General features: G+C 42.3%; 2 protein-coding genes across 3 annotated transcripts; one reads left to right on the forward strand and one right to left on the reverse strand.

The window, feature by feature from the left end:
• Positions 1-283: 283 nt before the first annotated feature.
• On the reverse strand, positions 284-11540 carry SPRTN (SprT-like N-terminal domain). 2 transcript variants are annotated; one of them, XM_034765119.1, is made up of 5 exons: positions 11031-11540; positions 9226-9325; positions 8213-8341; positions 6655-6925; positions 284-5478 (listed from the first exon to the last, which is right to left on the reverse strand). In XM_034765119.1, the coding sequence occupies exons 1-5, from the start codon at positions 11402-11404 to the stop codon at positions 4724-4726; spliced, it is 1629 nt and encodes a 542-aa protein (XP_034621010.1). In that variant the 5' UTR covers positions 11405-11540; the 3' UTR covers positions 284-4723. The 2 variants fall into 2 exon arrangements, with proteins under 2 accessions (XP_034621010.1, XP_034621011.1); XM_034765120.1 differs by lacking the exon at positions 284-5478 and adding an exon at positions 5508-5692.
• A 96-nt stretch (positions 11541-11636) lies between these two features.
• EXOC8 (exocyst complex component 8) lies at positions 11637-17455 on the forward strand. Its single transcript, XM_034765118.1, has 2 exons — positions 11637-13256; positions 13955-17455. The coding sequence occupies exons 1-2, from the start codon at positions 11736-11738 to the stop codon at positions 14561-14563; spliced, it is 2130 nt and encodes a 709-aa protein (XP_034621009.1). The 5' UTR covers positions 11637-11735; the 3' UTR covers positions 14564-17455.
• Positions 17456-17842: the final 387 nt, after the last annotated feature.

The following is a 17842-nucleotide window of genomic DNA, read 5'->3' on the forward strand; positions in this document are numbered from 1 at the left end:
ACTATATATTAAGTTTTGTGGAGGCATTTGTACAACTAAAATACATATATGTCCATCTAAACAAAACTGATGATAAAGAACAGGTCACATCAAGTCCTAAGATCAGTAGTTGTGTAATCATTTTAAACTCACTATTAATGGCAAAACATCCAAAATACCCCCTATAACTCTATGTTAAGTAAAAGATGGAGACCAGGGAAGACAGTGCAGCCTGTTTTTAACCATCTCTACATTGTTTAACCTGGGGGAATTCTGTACCCAAAAAAAAAAAATCTGCACAAAGTATTTTAAAATTCTGCATATTTTATTTGTCAAAATAACAATACAATCACACCAATTTCAATTATTCTGGTAATTTATTTAAACGACAATACAGAAAAAAAAGCACAATATGTAAACTAGATCCTGAGCTGTAATCTAGCCCCATTGTGCCACTCTGGCACAGGAAAAAGAGCCAGAAAACACACAGCTCCTTCCTGGCTGAGAATTCCCTTGGTATGAAAGAGTCCTGACTCCTGTCCAATGCCAATCCCTACACATGAAACAGGGAGGGGTGGGGGAAGGAGCCCAGTCAGAGCACCCTACACTCATGCACTTCCCTAACTGAAGATGACCCACTGTGGACCCGCCAGCTGATATATTTTGGAATAACAGCCCCCTTCCCTGTACTCCCTACCAATCATAAATAATGTATTGATGAGTTTAAATCAAGCATGTGCTTGACCAAGAAGATGGCTGTACCACTCAGGGGCCAATAAAGTTAAGCTATTAACAAAAGTGCCTCCACATGATCTTTGCTGTTCTCTGATGGTGCACAGGGAAAAAGAGACCAAGTCCTAAACCATGTAATGCTTTGCACTGTAGATCAGAAATAAAACTTGGAATTGCACCCAAAAACAAATGGGAAGCCAGTGCAATGAGAAAATGACAGAAAAGCAGCTAGGATTAAGGGCTGCCTATAATCTACTTTGCAGCATCAGAGGATTCTGGGCCATGTTCAAGAGTTCATGGTGCCTGCAGCAGATGACTGGCATCCTTTTGGAAGAAGAAATGACTCAGGCAGGGATTCAGGTGAACTGCTGAGATGGCTGGAGAATGGGAGTGGGGCGCATTGGAGACAAAATCCCTTTGTCTAATAGTAATGTATCTAGGTTTGACACTATTTCTAGTTATTAGTCAACAAATATGTGCAGCCATATGCTCAATATTAAATCATAGACAACTGAAGACCAAGTGAGAGCTGTGGAATCAAACTCACAATTTATATTGCCTACTGACCATCTCCAGAAAAATCAGTAGTAAACAGTTCATGGAGAACATTTAATAGGAAGATTTTTCAGTCAAAAAATTTAGACCAGTTCTAATCACTAAGATTATGTCTACACTACAAAGAGAAGTGGACCTACATTAGGTCAACTTAGAGCCACCACAGTAATTACTGTGGTGCTCATGTCCACAATACCTTCCTTAGGTCAGCGGTGCACATCCTCACCAGGAGTGCTTTCACCAACCTAAGAGGGGCAGTGTTGAGAGCTCTGCTGGCAGCTTCCTGCCAGGAGCTTGGATACCTCACAGGCTCCTGGTGGGCCGCCTAGGGCTTCTCGGCTCCCCTTTCCCCCTCAGGAATGGGGTCCAGACACCCAGCTCTCCAAGAGAGCGGGGGAAGCTGGGCTGTAGCTGCCCGGCTTTCTTGTCAGTTTCAAATTGGCCATTTGAACCACTCTGGCACTGTAAGGGAGCCTTAAAACTTTTACACCTGTTTTATACTCCTGGGGGAATTCACTAACAATGGGAACAATTCACTAAGTAGGCAGTGTTAACATTCTGCTCTGCCTGAGGGGGCCAGGGCCAGCCTACACCTACCTCCTCAGAAACACCCTGAAGCCTGGCCCCTCCACACCAGGACCATTGTAATAGCGAGTGACAGAGTCGCTCGCTCGCATATTCCCACTCCCCCTCCTCTACCACCACTTCTCTGGCAGTGATTTACATCTCCCTCGGCTACTCCGGATGCCCAAATTGACACACCCATGGAGGGGTGCATGAGCGCTCTTATGGCTTCCCTTTGCTTTGCCTTCAGAAATCATTTTTCTGCAGGGAAGCAAAGAAAGCTGCAGGGGACATGAACTCTGCGTACATGTGCAGTGGCACAGAATCCCCCCAGGAGTAAATATCATTCCATAGCAAGGTTTGGGTTTGTGGGGTAGTTAAGAAGGGAAGGTTGTGCAGATGTTGGAGTAAACTGTTAAAAGTGACTATTGTACAATTGTGTCTAAAGAGCAAAAAAAGATGGTCATTGACAGCCATGTGAAAACCAGACTTAACCACCCAAGGTTCAACATCATGATTTATTCAGAATATGCAAGACATTTTTGTTAAGGTTATTAAAACATTTTTGTAATGTCAGTATTTTAAAATGCAGTTTCTACAAAAAAACATGTACGTTCTATGCATTCTTAGGGATTTTTTTCCCTATACTTTGAAACCTGATATTAGTTAGCACTGGTCAAATTCCATAACTGTCTGATCTGTTTATTCCTCATTTCAGAGGAAGTTAACTGTAAACCACGTTACATTTATAACAAGACAACCTGTATTTACACTTTTGTCTGCATCATAGTCACCCTATATACCTACCAGCAGTACAAAAATCAACCTAGTGTATAATATGTTTGTCTGGAAAGCTAGTTTAAACTGTGAAAGTATTGCTCTAGTCACCTACAAACCAGTCAGTTAAATACCTTTAGTGCACCAACAGAACTGTAGACATTTCAGTAGGCTTTATACATCTTACTTGGTATTCATAACATGTAATACAATGCTATTAGCATATACTGACTGAACTATTAATTAGGCTGGTAAGGAAGCGAAGCAAAGCTCTGCCACTGATTGCAATTTGATGCCTTTCTGGAATGTGAATTCAATTGGAAATCTTCATTTAAATTCAGGTCTTCAGTTAGAATTCTGTGGCAGGACTAGTGATATGACAATGTCTTCTAGTTTTGCTACTTTTACTCACCCCTATTTTTACTCGTGGTGGTTTTAGCCTTTAGGGTTCAAATATACAAGAATGCGTAGTATGCGTTTCTGGAGTTAAAGAGTGAAAGCCACTGAAGTGTCAATATAAGCAGCAAGGCCAGTGCGAGGGAGAGAAGGAAAAAAGTGGAAATTGTTGGACCATGAATTAGCTGTTACTGCCTGCATGCCAACAATGCACATTAAAAACAAGCCAAAGTGGCCAAACAAAAATTAATAATCTTATGCCGTAACACTATAAGGATGTTTAAATTCTTCAGCTCCCATTCCTGTCCCTCTTAACAACCAATGCTTCAAAACCCAATATGTATCTCTAATAGGTCCTTAAGTCTACAGCCTAATGCTTCATCAAATGCACCAAGCAGTATTAAGTATCTAGAATCCCTCCCATATCACTAATTTTCTACCCATGCTTTCACTTACTCAAGATTATACTAAAATAGACTTCTTGTATTTTTTTTTAAACTTCTAAGCTGCTCCCCATTTTTGATGAAGACTTAAACTATGTCTACACTGCCAGCGAGAGGTGTGATTCCCCTGGTTGTGTATACGTACTTACACTCTCATCCAACTAGTGCAAATATAAATAGCAATGGAGCTGCAGTAACACAGGTAGCAGCAGCAGAGATATGGCTGAGCTGAGTACCTACCCACCTGAAACTAGTGGGTATGTATTGAAGAGAGCTAGAGCAAGTATGTGTACATGAGCAGGGGAAATCACACTCCTCGCTGGCAATGTGGACATAGCGATAATTTGAATCTAATTCCATCCTCATTCCTACCTGCCCTTTAAAAAGTTTTGGGTGAAACTGATCTCTGGAGAGTTGGTAGCTGTGGCCAAAACACAATATTTGGTGTTATAATAATATAAAAAATGCCCACCATTTAACACATTTTCATTGTGGTAAACTGATAAGTTGGTATCAGTGTATGTGGAAGGGGACAGTTTAGAAGTTAAATTTAAAGGTGGCCAGCGGTAAGTTAAAGAACATTTTGGGGACCAAGGAGAAGTACAAAAAGACAAAACATGGTTAAAAATGTTAAGCTGCTTTTAGAACTCATCTAAGATTTCAGAATCTAGTAAGTATTACCATGGGAGGAGACATACTTAGGTTCTGCAGTAAAAATGCAACCCAACCACAATTGCATTTACTAAAATCAGGAGTGTATCTGGCCTGGTCTACACTTCTGACTTTATACCGACATAGCTATGTTGGTCGGGGTGTAGAAAAACCGTCTCTCATAGCGACACACTTATTCCAACTACACCACCGACATAGACCACAGCTATATGGACAGAATAGGGTTTCTGTTGGCACAGCTAAAATCGTTCAGGGAGGCGCTTTTCCCACACCAACAGAATTCCTCCTTCTGTCACCTGTGCTGGCATATATATTTGCTGATGTAGGCTTGGTAGTGTACATATAGCCTTAGGCTCTTTGGGACACAAGCACCGTGAGAGTATATAAATCAGATCCTAACATGTAACTCCAAAAAATCAGAATTGCCCTCCCTTCATGCTGAAATTCAGACTCCACTTTACACATATAGGAAAGTTTCCAGCTTGGACAATACAGGCCAGTGTACAGGCACATGACAACAATCATAATTGGATAAACCCTGAGCACTGTAATTTGAAGATTTCAAACAATTCTTAGCACTTAATTGTGCGATTGCATTTCAAAGGTTATGCAAGACAAGAGTCTAGATGTTCATTTATTTTGGTTTCTAAAACCTCGGTCTGGCAAACAGGACAACTAACTTTTTTATCCGGACTAACAGCAGAACTACAACTTTCAGAGAACACTGTTGGTTCAGCATTGCTTTTTAGAGGAGTGCTAGTTCTAAAAGTGCTATCAGTACTCTCTCTCTTTATAAAGTAGTTTACAAAGGCAGATTTGTCTTCCATTTTTGGCCGTTTCTGTGGTATACCATCACTTTCAAAGCTGCTATTTCCCTGGGATGAAACCCAGGATCTTAGAGTTGTCTCAGCTTGTCCAAAGGAAGTTTGTTTTGGTGTCTCATTAAAAGATGGAAAAACCGACTTAGCGTTTGTAGGACTTTGGTTCAAATTTCCTCCATTAACAGGAGGAATTTTAACAGGCGACCCATCAACATTCCTGTAAGCTTTTGTATTAGCAACAGATATTTTAGGAAACTTGTGGTTCAAAGCAAAGCTGTTTTTATGCTTGGAGCTATCAGTAAAAACTGGATGGGAAATGCTGGTACTGAATATGTTTGGTTCAAATTTTAGTTCATTTTTAGGAACTGATCTTGCAGTTCCAGCTGCTGAATAACGTTGTGGACTGGGTATTTCTCTGCCCTTAATACTGTTGTTGGAACTTTTGTGTCTCTCGGAGGACCAAAGGCCTGCTCCTCCAAGCTGATATCCTTTTCCACTAAAAGGAATTAGGCTTCGTATATCACCTCCATGTATCCTTCCTGCAAAAGAGGATTAATTAGTAACTTTGTTCTAATCTACTACATTTGCTCAGTATCAAGTCTGTTAACTAAACAACTTGCTGTTTAAACTTTTAAGAAGTTAAAATAGGACTTGAATACTAGCCTGTTATTTCACAGCAGGCTGGAGCTAAGTTCTGTGGTAAGATCCCCCAAATTCTGACACACTCGTGTGGCAGACAAACTTTTGCAGCAGCTTGATTTAAATAAAAAGGAGCTTTTTAATTAATATAAGCAGGAAATATATATGATCAATACAGTACCCTTCCTGTTTTTTATATTCAATTTTATGCTGTCACCATATTTCAATCTAATATATTGTATATTTTCATATTGATAATGAAGTAATGCATCAATAGTTGTCAAGTGTGGGGCTGGGGAGAAAATGTTGATTTTGGAAGCTGGATAGAGGACAGTTGTACCACTTGGCAGGTGGGAGAGATGTGGGGATTGTGGGTTAATCATATTAGCTAAAGGTTTCAGCTAAAGTCATCACCTGTGAAATAGTGAATACTGAAATTTTACACTCATTTTCAGGAATTAGCAACCCCCTGTGATAAATAAGGTGGTTAATTCATATTAATTCTGGCTGGTTACAGATTCAGAAAGATAACATGGCTTAGCAGGCTCTCCTCACAATGATAAGGACAAGAAACTTCTAATAGCATTGTAGAACCTAAGCCTTTGATTTTGCTGTGCAGGGTGAAGATTCTGCTACAAGTTCTGTGGCCCTGAAATACAACAGGGCCATGGCTGCATAACAAATTTTCTGCTTAAAATTCTGGGATGAAAGTTAATACTGATGGAATGATATTTTCATAAGCTGCGTCCCTTTGAATGGCCAGGTGCTGTGATTTTAATTATGATTCGCTAATAGTAAGACAGATCACAGGTAAATCCAGAAATCTGAGTTATTTATTTGGTCCTTCATATTTTTAGAGCAAAAATATTGATGACCACATAGTGCTGCACAGACCTTTAGCTATGCTATAACTTTAATGGAACACCAGCATTAAAAAAACATGTGAACCAAATCCAACATTACAGAAAATCTTAATACTCAATTTCTCCAGTATTTGACCTATTTGCATTTGTTGGAGTACTGTATAGGGCAGGAGTGGGTCTGAAGGGAAGAAAAGTGAAAACAGAGACACATACCTTTGGTATCAGATGGCTCAGCATTTGAAAGCTTGGCTAGCTGGGTTTTCTCCTTGCCTTTTTTAGAATAGTTCTCTGGCTCCTTTACTTTTGAGAATGTGCCTCCACAGGTCTGTTGATGGTCAGACCACCAGAAGTCTCGTGCAGAGGGTGCCCTATTCATTGCACGTTTCACATATCCATAATAAGGTTTTCTACTCTGACATGGGCCATTACATCGCCACCAATGTTGGCGATATGAATCCACCTCATCATGAAAGTCGTGATAAATCTAAGCGTAAAACAAAAACACAAGTGTCATTTCTATTTCATATTAATCATTCAACTCTACGTGTTTGAGATGTGCTAGCATTCTTTAACTACTTACTACTGATACTCATGGGGAAAATCCTCAGAGAGCCAGGAGGAAAATAGCACATGATTTACCTGCTAGCAGAGAGCATATGTATGGATAGAAACCACTTTCAAATAAGTATAATTTTTCCCTCCCTCCAAAAATAAAAAAGCCTGATATATGAACACAGTCTTGCATACTAATAACCATTAAATATTAACTAGCACTCTGTGCATTAAGAGATATTAAGCAATGATGGATCAATGCTTGTTTCCCTTTCATGAAGCTTTATTCTGCACCTAGGCTGAGGAATAAATCAACTCCCCTCCTTGCATCGTTAAGTTAGTAACTGGAGTAAAGAACCTTCTTGAATTTTAATGTTATCTATTAATTATTATTATTATTATTATTCAGCTAAAGGAAAACTGTTGGGTCAAATTTGGCCCAAAATTTAGATACTGTAAAAACAAGGCTTTTATAAAACTTAAGACCAATAGAAATTTTTGCTGGATATTTTGTTTGAATTCATTAAAAAGCCCTATCTGCAACTGCTGTTTGCTCCCAATCAGTGCACTACAGTAAGAATATGTGAAAACCAGGAAGTAAAATACCAAGTTCTGACTATGAACAAAAGAAACTGATGATTTGGTTTTCATTTTCTAAAAAGAAAAAATATGGAGGCGGAAACACCATAATAAAATGTAAATTGGAGTTTTATTCAAAACTTAACATATTTATCAAAGGCATTAGTAATAACATAGATGTGAGCTTTAAAATAAAAAATTTTTGGTTAACCCAACAGTCTCTCTTTTATTAAGTCTTAAAAGCAAACTGGATTTTTAGTTCCCAAATTGTATCCTGAAGTTGAAGTCTTTTTCCTTTAAGAGTTCATAACAACACTAAAAGTTTAAAAACAAATATTCAACCAAAATGGCTCCATATATATATATATAAATTTTTAATAAAATAAAAAAAGACTTACATATTCCCAAACAGGTTTTACTGCACTCTCCTCAACCTGCTTGCTCCCCAGCCCCCCATAACTAGTGCAGCTGGTACACAGCTCTCTCTACCAAAAGCTGTTCATACCAGCTATGGACTGGCTAACAATAAATGCCAACATATTTATCATACTGTATTTGAAATATCCAGTTACATAGTACCTGAATAGAAAATATAGTTTAAATTTTCTAGATTGTATTTTGTTAAGTAAAAATGACTTACTGTAACATTGGCTCCAGTCAAGCGATTGATACGACACATGTGTTTGCAAAACTCTGGCCCATGGGATTCACGGTCTTTGTCATTGTTAGTGACAAATAATAGGGCATGAATCATTTCATGTAAGAGTGTCTGAAACAAAAATCATTTAATTGCTAGATGTTTTCTGAAAAACATATGATATATTATTTTAAAATATAGCTAATAGCTCGTTTTGGCTTTACTACTTTCTATGCATCTTGATACTGAGATTGCAAATGCACGGAAATAAAATTTGTATAGGTCATAAGAATACAATAACAACTTTCTGCTAAAAAATCATCCTGTCTCAAACTGCAAAATCCACACATTCTCTCCATATGTCCTAAAGGGCATTCAAAGGGACATTACTATGAAGAATGACATATTCAAAATCTGATCTCCCCTGAATTAGGAATTTTTTAAAAAATTATTTCCCCAAGAGAAAAGTGATGCTTGTGAGCCAGCAGTGGGATGCAGATTCTGAGCACTTCAGAATAGGAATCTTGTCCAACTTTAATTTCCAACCAGCTCACTACAACAGAACTGGCAAAGAATTGAGGAACAGCATGAAACTTACATGTATGATCAAATCCTTCATCCTAGTTTGTGTGTTACTGGGCTGCTCAGCCAAGAGATTGAATTGAAATAATTTTATTTGGCATTCTGAAGCCAACTTTACATTTTTAACATTAAGGAAGGGGATATTTTAAATCCCTCAAAAATATTTTTCCTATTTTTGGGAGTAAGATGGGTGGATGACTTTGGGCCTTACCCATAAGGGTGTCAGTTCAGAAAAATTATGACTGAGATTAAGTATGCAAAATTATGGTAGACAACCACCAGTAAGCAATTAATACAAGTTTCTTATCAAAGCAAAGACTATTTTATAATCTAGATGACATTGTGCATTATGAATTCCAGTGCAAAATTTAAGATAGGATACACTTCAGGAGACTTACAGTATGTTTACACATAGATGAAATGTCTTAAAATACCTCTACAAGATCCTTTCTTGGTCTTAGCTTTAAGAGTGGCTCACTGAGGCGGATGGAACACATCCCACCTCTTCCTTCATAGCTGCACACTCCAGCACATCTTAAAAAGAAAAATAAGCAGAAGGTAGACTTCTATTTGTTTTTGTAGCTGGTGGAGCAGAACTGAGAATTAAATACACAAATACTGATCCTCTTAACATTGCCAAGTAAACCAAGAATTTTTAACAACTCTCCAAAGAACACAACATTGCTAAAGTCCAAAAAGCAAGAATTATCCAGAATTTAATCAATAATTTTACAGTACAAACTAGGAAATGGCAAAAAAATTCCTTCTAAAATAGTCCCAAAACATATGAGTATACAGTATTGCTACTGCTTTCACTTGAGTTTCCCTTTTCTGAAACAGAAGAGCTACATCTTATAGTAAGTGTAATATGCAGACATACACATCTTGAGTTTACCACACACAGACTAACAGTACTTACTGTACAGCCTGTTATGATGCCCCGCCAGGTTTATCTACTCTAGTGGGAAACACGTTTCTGGTGTGAAGCCAAGGAGGGATTTTCAGTTTGTAAGTGTCCAGTCAGTAGAGTGTGACACATGATGTCACTGAACAGGTCACGTCCTGAGCAGAGGTAATAGGAATTAACTATCCCAAGTGAGCTGCTAGAGAGACACCAGCACCTGACCTTGCACCTCATCATTATACACCACCTTGTGGGGCGCTGCTGACAGAAGTCTGTCTGAAAGACCCAGGCACATCCTCTGCACATCTCTCTCTGCTGGCTCAGTGACCTGCCTGTAGGCCCAGGAGGCACCCTCTGCCTTTGCAGACGCGTGGCGGGTTTCTCCCCACATTGCCCCCTCCAGGAGCAAATCAGTTTCTGAGAGCTTGGCTATACTTGCAAGTTAGAGCGCATTAAAGCAGCCCTGGGCGCCCTAACACTGGCAAGGCACTTTGAGCATCTGGACCCCATGGCTGGAGCGCCCCGGTAATCCACCTCCACAAGAAGCATAGAGCTTGCTGCACCCTGGCTGAAACACCCAGGTGTCAATGTGGACGACATGTTGCATTACTGCGCTGTGAATGGCCTCCGGAAACATCCCATAATCTCCTGAAGTCAAGTGGCCACTCTGGCATTGTTTTGAACTGGGCTGCAGGCATGCGGATATCCCCTTTCAAAGCTCTGTTTCTGACAACCAGCTTGCTTATCTACTCTGGGACACAAAGCAACCATTACTGTGGAATGCTGCTGCCCCCCGGCCTGGCAGCCTGTGAGAGAGGGGCAAGGGGGGTGATGTCGGGGTTTCCCCCTACCGCTATCTGAACTTACAAGACAGCATGCTGACACACTCTGCCCCCAAAACACAGCCGCTCCTCCCACATGCACACAACACACTCCCTGTCACACTCCACCACCCCTTCCCCATTTGAAAAGCACGCTGCAGCCACTTGCACACTGGGATAGCTACCACAATGCACTGCTCTGTGGCCTTACAAGAGCTGCTACTATGGCCCCGCCACGGCGCTTGCAGCTGACAGTGTAAACACAGAGCAGCGCTCTCCCCGCTGCGCTCTCCGAGGGCGGGTTTAACTCCCAGCGCTACATGGGCAAGTGTAGCCATAGCCTGACAGCCTGAACCACTTCCCCAGGTTGCGATCCAAGGGTCCCCGAGACCCCCTCCCGTCTACAGGCCGGCAGCGGCGATCGCGCTTTCACCGGAGCCGCTCGCTCCTGCTCCCTCCGCCCCCGGCAGCGCCCGAGCCCCGCCGCCGGCCCGCTCCGCAGCCGTTACCGTACAGCGTCATGCGCGGGCTCCACGTCACCGCCACAGCCGCCAGCTTCCCCCAGAACAGCGTCTCGTTGAACTGCACGAAGAGGCCGCGTACGTCGGGGCTCGGGTCCAGCAGCTCCCAGGCCTCGTCCACCACGGAGAGCGGCGGCGCTGCGGAGCCGGGCGGGGACTCGCTACAGGCCGCCGCCGCTTTCTCCTCTTCCTCCCACTGCGCCTGTAACCGCAGCGCCAGCAGGAAGTCTCCGTCCATCGGGGAGCGGCTCCCTGAACAGCCCCGCCGCGCTGGCTCGGCCGCTGCCGAAGGAGCGCGAGCGGGAAGTGCGCTGTGCAAGCTCTTCTGGCTCCCAACCGGCAACCGTTGACTCGGATTCTGGCGCATGCGCAATACAGCTGGGCACCCGCCTGTTGCCCACTTCTCAGCACATGCGTATTCTACCACTTTCCTTTTGCGCGTGCGCCCATAGCGTCCCACACTCAACTCTACAGCCCCCTCAATCAGCGCTTGCGCAGTACAGCTTCTGACGCAGGAATATTACGCCATTCAAAGCGTGTCGCTCTCCAGGCGCATGCGCAATATGCCGCAGTAGCTGGCGCGCAATCCTGGCGCATGCGCCCTTTCCCAGCGCAGGCGCAGTAGCACCAGTGCCGTATCTGCTGTCGCTGTCTTCCGCTCTCGGTCGGGGCTTGCGGCCTCCCTGCCGGCTGTACCGATGGCGCTGCCGTTGGGTGAGGGGGTGGGCGGGAGCCGGCTGCGGCGGCAGCTGGAGTCGGGGGGCTTCGCGGCGGGCGAGTACGTGAAGCAGCTGTCGCAGCAGTCGGACGGGGACCGGGACCTGCAGGAGCACCGGCAGCGCATCCAGGCGCTGAGCGAGGAGACGGCGCAGAGCCTCAAGCGCAACGTCTACCAGAACTACCGCCAGTTCATCGAGACGGCGCGCGAGATCAGCTACCTGGAGAGCGAGATGTACCAGCTCAGCCACATCCTCACCGAGCAGAAGGGCATCATGGAGGCCGTCACCCAGGCCCTGCTGCTGCAGGCCGACCGCGACGACCCCGCCCTGGGCGCCCGCCGCGCCGCCGCCGACCCCCACAGCAACCCCTTCCTTCCCCTCTCGGCCAAGGAGGCCGCCGCCAGCGAGGAGGGGCGGCAGCGTACGCTCACCACCCTGCTGGAGAAGGTGGAGGGCTGCCGGGACCTGCTCCCCGAGAGCCCCGGCAAGTACCTCGTCTACAACGGGGACCTGGTGGAGTATGACGCCGACCACATGGCGCAGATCCAGCGGGTGCACGCCTTCCTCATGAACGACTGCCTGCTGGTGGCCACCTGGCTGCCCAACCGGCGTGGCGCCTACCGCTACGATGCCCTCTACCCCCTGGAAGGGTTGGCTGTGATCAATGTCAAGGACAATCCGCCCATGAAGGACATGTTCAAGCTGCTCATGTTTCCCGAGAGCCGCATATTCCAGGCCGAGAATGCCAAGATCAAGAAGGAGTGGCTGGAGGTGCTGGAGGAGACCAAGCGGAACCGCGCCCTCAGTGAGAAGCTGAGGTTGGAGCAGGAGGCCCCGCCACGGGCTGCTCCCCCACCTCCTGAGACCGCCAATCCCTTTGACCAAGAAGATGAAAAGGAACCCCCACCTGAGGAAGAGACAGTAGATTTGTCCCTGGAGTGGATCCAGGAGTTGCCTGAAGACCTAGATGTCTGCATTGCCCAGAGAGATTTTGAGGGGGCAGTGGACCTGTTGGATAAGTTGAATGAGTATTTGGGATACAAGGCCGTGAGCCAGCCAGTGAGGGATCTTCGAGCCAAGGTAGAAGAGCGAGTCAGGCAGCTCACTGACGTGCTGGTGTTTGAGCTATCTCCAGATCGGTCATTACGAGGTGGTCCTAGGGCCACTCGCCGGGCTGTGTCCCAGCTCATTCGCTTGGGCCAGTCCACCAAGGCATGTGAGCTTTTCTTGAAGAACAGGGCAGCTGCGGTACACACAGCCATCCGTCAACTGCGCATTGAGGGTGCCACTCTGCTATACATCCACAAGCTTTGCCATGTCTTTTTTACCAGCCTGCTAGAGACTGCCAGGGAGTTTGAGACAGACTTTGCTGGCAACAGTGGCTGCTACTCTGCCTTCATTGTGTGGGCCCGCTCGGCTATGAGGATGTTTGTAGATGCTTTTAGCAAGCAAGTATTCGACAGTAAAGAGAGCTTGTCCACTGCTGCTGAATGTGTGAAGGTAAGTGTGTAAGGAAGGTAGTATGGTCTGCTGAATTGACCCCATTCCTAGAAGAAACCAGTAACTTCTGATTTCTAATCCTTGTTCGCTTGCTGATTAACTCTGTGGCTTTGGTCTGAAAGGTGTCCTTCTTTATGATGTGTGAAAGGCTTTTTTGTTGTGTGTGTTTTTTTTTTTTTTTTTCCCTGCTTGTCTTTTATCCTGTGAATATCAGCAATACCAAGTTTGGTTTTCCTATGTTTTGCCCAAAGACTGATTGGAGATTGCAGTGGTTGTCAGCTCGTTCACATCTTAATTAAAGGGATAAGGTTTATTTGTTAAAATATGAATATGCCTTTCTCCAAAGAGTTTATTGGATTGGATTTTAATATGGATTAACAAAAGTTTTTTAAAAAATACTAAAAATCCATTATTACTTAATTGCCTAGCTTTCCGGCTCTTATGACATGATTCTATTACTGCTCTAGTTGTCCATAGTGTTCTGTGGCAGAAAAGATCTGCATTTCTAACATAAATATATAAAATCAGTTTCTTTTTTTTTTTTTTTTTTAAGACACATTTAATCTCTGCCTTATTTTTCATATCTATAAAATAGGGCTGTTACTTTTGAGGGTAACATGGTGATTAACTAAATTAGTCTGTAAAACATTTAGGGTATAAGATATCCAGATAAATATTAATAAATTTTATTATTGAAGGTAGCGAAGGAGCACTGCAAGCAGCTCAGCGAGATTGGGCTGGACCTCACTTTCATCATTCATGCCCTGTTGGTGAAGGATATCAAAGGAGCTTTGCAGAGCTACAAGGATATCATCATTGAAGCCACCAAGCATCGCAACTCTGAAGAGATGTGGAGAAGGATGAACCTGATGACCCCAGAGGCTCTGGGGAAACTCAGAGAGGAGATGAGGAGCTGTGGGATGAGCAGTTTTGACCAATACACTGGTGATGACTGCTGGGTGAACCTTAGCTACACTGTGGTGGCTTTTACCAAGCAGACTATGGCCTTCTTGGAGGAAGCACTCAAGCTGTATTTTCCAGAGCTGCACATGGTTCTACTGGAAAGCCTAGTGGAGATCATCCTTGTGGCTGTCCAGCATGTCGATTACAGTTTACGGTGTGAACAGGACCCTGAGAAGAAAGCATTCATCAGGCAGAATGCATCTTTTCTTTATGAAACTGTCCTTCCTGTTGTGGAGAAAAGGTTTGAGGAAGGGGTTGGAAAGCCAGCTAAACAACTACAGGAGCTGAGAAATGCTTCAAGACTGATACGTGTAAATCCTGAAAGTACAACTTCTGTAGTATAAATGAAACCTGTGTGTTCTCTTCAAAAGTCTACAGTGTACTTATCAATAATGTTGTCTATGAAGATATATTTTGTAAATCTTTTCCAAATCCCTGAAAGCTGCAAAATTCCACCTGCAGCCTTGTTTTAGCTAAAGACTCATGAACCAAATCTGGAGACAAGGAAGGGAAAGAAAAATCAAATAATTAAGGAGAAAAAGCATTGGGGTCATATAATCTTATATTGCATGTCTCCTTTCCCCATTAATGGCCTCTGTTGTGATGTTTTACATTCTGTTTTGGGTCAAATAAAATATTAGTGAAATATCTACATACTTGTACTACATATAGCAGTAAAATATAATCTCTAATCACATTTTGAATTTGTGTGATTTAAAAAAATTAACATATTCCCGAAGGAGTATAATTGCTAGGTTTACTTGAAGCATTCCATGAGTGTGGTTCTTTGTGAAGCTCATCCACCTTTCAAACATGAGTAAATTCTATGGATTTGCAGAATTCACGCTCTGGTAGTCTTTAAGCAGAGATTTGCTTGACAACAAGACAGGCAATCAGCACTACAGAGAGCGCGTAGTCTCTTCAAAAAAAGATTCTCAGATTAAAGATGTTATTAAAAAAGAAAATATTTCCTTACCTAGTTTAGCAAAAGGGCATTGTCAACTTAAAAATCCTACCTCCCTGAAGAAATGCTCTACCTACTGTTAGAAAGAACACCTAAGATGATTGCAACTGAGATAATTTTTTAATGTTATGTATTTACTTTGGTTTTCTGCTGACTTCAGTGGGAGCAGGAGTGGGACACACACACGCACACACACCTCTCCTCCCACCCCCTAGTTTATTGAGCTCTGGGTATAACTACATTTCTATCCCCTATGTCCCTGTAGAAACCATAGTACAGAGGGCTTCTTGTTTCAAAACATAAATGAGACTGAGTTGTGCGAATTGGAGGAAGGTCATCATTAAAGTACTACTTCATGTTTATGAGACTACATTCCAGCTTCACTTGTGCAAGGGCATGGATGGTAGAGACAGGAAGAAACGTTTTTCTTAAAGAGAATGACGCTTATGTAGTTCTTAAAAACAGATACCACATGGCTGTTACTGCAAATTTGTTAGTGTTGCTTTCTACAGTACAGTAATTCATTATAAAAATTACCTGTTTCACTCTTTTTACAACCTTCCCCCTCTTCAAACACCAAATTATAGTACATGTGCTTGATTACACTGAAAATCTGAAATCCTTTATCCACCCCACAGATACACTATCCTGCCAATGTCCGTTATCCCTGTTGTAGAAGGGACCACAGCCAGAAATAAGATTTTTGATCTACTTGGTTTCACTACAGAGACTGCCAACTAGAGTGCCAGTTTCATGGGTATTTTATGTAGATGCCCCTTCACTTGGATCTGAACAGTGACTACTATCTCATTCTATATAGGTCTCTGAAAATAATTTGCAATTTACTATAGACTCAAACCATTGCCCAGTCTTCTGATTTTTCTCAGTTTCCTCTTCTTGTAACCTTCTATCTTCTTAATCTTGAGAAAACAGTATTGTTACAAATAATTTTGTATTAGAATCGTAATAGGCTCTTACTGGGCATAAATGAGAATCATACTTGTGCACTTTTAAACTTGTCTCTTTTAAGTGAAACTTCAGCAACTTGTGGTGATAGACACCTTATAAAAGCATGTAGTAGCAAAACATGTAACTAGTAAAAGCAAGTGAATAGCTGATTATATAGAGCCAGCCTTTTTTCTACATTTCCATCTCTTTATTTAATGGCTCGTTCTCACACTGGTGACTCTTGGACAGCACTGAAGTCTCATGAAAAACACACTGTAAAAATGCACTCTAAGAACCAGTTCCATGGTCTAAGTTAGTTGAAAGCAATTGAAGGCCACTAAAATAATTGTATTTCTTTTATGCCAAATTAGGACAATGAGAGTTACTGCTCAGGCAAATATTCCTCTTAAATCCATGTTCTGGGGTTATTTCATTGCATTACCCTGAAAAGCAGAATCCACCAGGGCAGTTTGGTGGGGTTTTTATTTTTATAGCTGATATGTTCTTTGAAACACACACCAGTGCATGGTAAATGATCAGCCTTAATGAGTTTGGGAAACATTTTCATATTGGTTATAAAAGAGAACCAAAGAGCATCCTTTATGGTTATTATTTTTAATGGTAAATATTCTGTATCTTTTTTTCCACCCCACTCCTGAAGATAACACTTTCATTTAGGAGTACAGAATAATTGACTTAAAGCTCATTTGAATTTGTCGCAGTTCAACAGACTAAATATTAAGGCTCTGATTCTTCACTGTATCTGAGGGCTTGCTGTAAGGAGCTGGGTTGCAGCACCATGATTCAGAGCTTCCCAATAATATAGAGTAGGAGGGGTGTCCTCTTCTAATTGATGCTGTTGTTGCTGCTGATGTAAATTCCTTACTGCCAGCAGAGGATTGAGTGTAGTGGACCTCAGCTCTGCCACATCCTCTCCTGTTCCTGATGTGACTCCAGCCTTCCCCTGATATGCTCCCTCTTTATGCCAGAGGTTGGGAAGCACCCGATATAAGAGGCAGAATCTGCCCAGTGGCTTTAGCAGATCAGAAAGTCCAGGCTTTCATTTGATTTTGTTGACCAAATCTTGTATTTGCTTGGCTGCTATAAATTTACACTAATTTTTGCATATGGAGTTTGGGCTGTCTAAACCACTTTAGGTATCATTGATATTTTGTACCTTGTGATTCTGTTTAAGTCACGACTGAGAATTTATGTAGGGCAAAATAAATTATGGCTGAGAAAAGTGATGTATAAATTAAATTGAATGCACACTTTGTACGCTAATTGAAATAGTTATGATTAAAATAAACATATTTTGAAAGTCCCTTTTTAATAAATAAAATTTCAGATTTGCTTACACTACTGTTAGGTAGCACTTTTCTTTTCCTAAAACAAAATGCAGGTAGGAAGAGTATTGTTCAATTTTTAGTTTAGTATTTGGATTAACTATTCAGGTGATATACTAATTTTGCAATTTTGGTGGTTTGGAGTGGAGTAATCATATTTCTGTTGTTAGAATTTTTTCATTTTGAGAGGCCATTGTGTGTAAAATTCGATAATTCCTTTAGCTGCTTTGATAAAATTGTGAATGTCTGCATATAGTCAAGACATTTTTACTCATGGGAGTTGATGTGTTTCAGATACTTTAATGCCGTAACATTTCTGAGTGGAGAGACCATATACTAGACTTTGTATGGATACAAATTCCTAG

This window comes from Trachemys scripta, chromosome 3 (assembly GCF_013100865.1).
Source record: "Trachemys scripta elegans isolate TJP31775 chromosome 3, CAS_Tse_1.0, whole genome shotgun sequence".
NCBI classification, from domain to species: domain Eukaryota; kingdom Metazoa; phylum Chordata; order Testudines; family Emydidae; genus Trachemys; species Trachemys scripta.

Coding starts and splice junctions, on each gene's coding strand:
- SPRTN (XM_034765119.1), bottom strand. CDS start 11,404: ATGCGCCAGAATCCGAGTCAACGGTTGCCGGTTGGGAGCCAGAAGAGC. Junction 9,326..11,030: donor TGGAGCCCGCGCATGACGCT/GTACGGTAACGG, acceptor TTTCTTTTTAAG/ATGTGCTGGAGTGTGCAGCT. Junction 6,926..8,212: donor TGACTGGAGCCAATGTTACA/GTAAGTCATTTT, acceptor TTTTACGCTTAG/ATTTATCACGACTTTCATGA.
- EXOC8 (XM_034765118.1), top strand. CDS start 11,736: ATGGCGCTGCCGTTGGGTGAGGGGGTGGGCGGGAGCCGGCTGCGGCGG. Junction 13,257..13,954: donor CTGCTGCTGAATGTGTGAAG/GTAAGTGTGTAA, acceptor TTATTATTGAAG/GTAGCGAAGGAGCACTGCAA.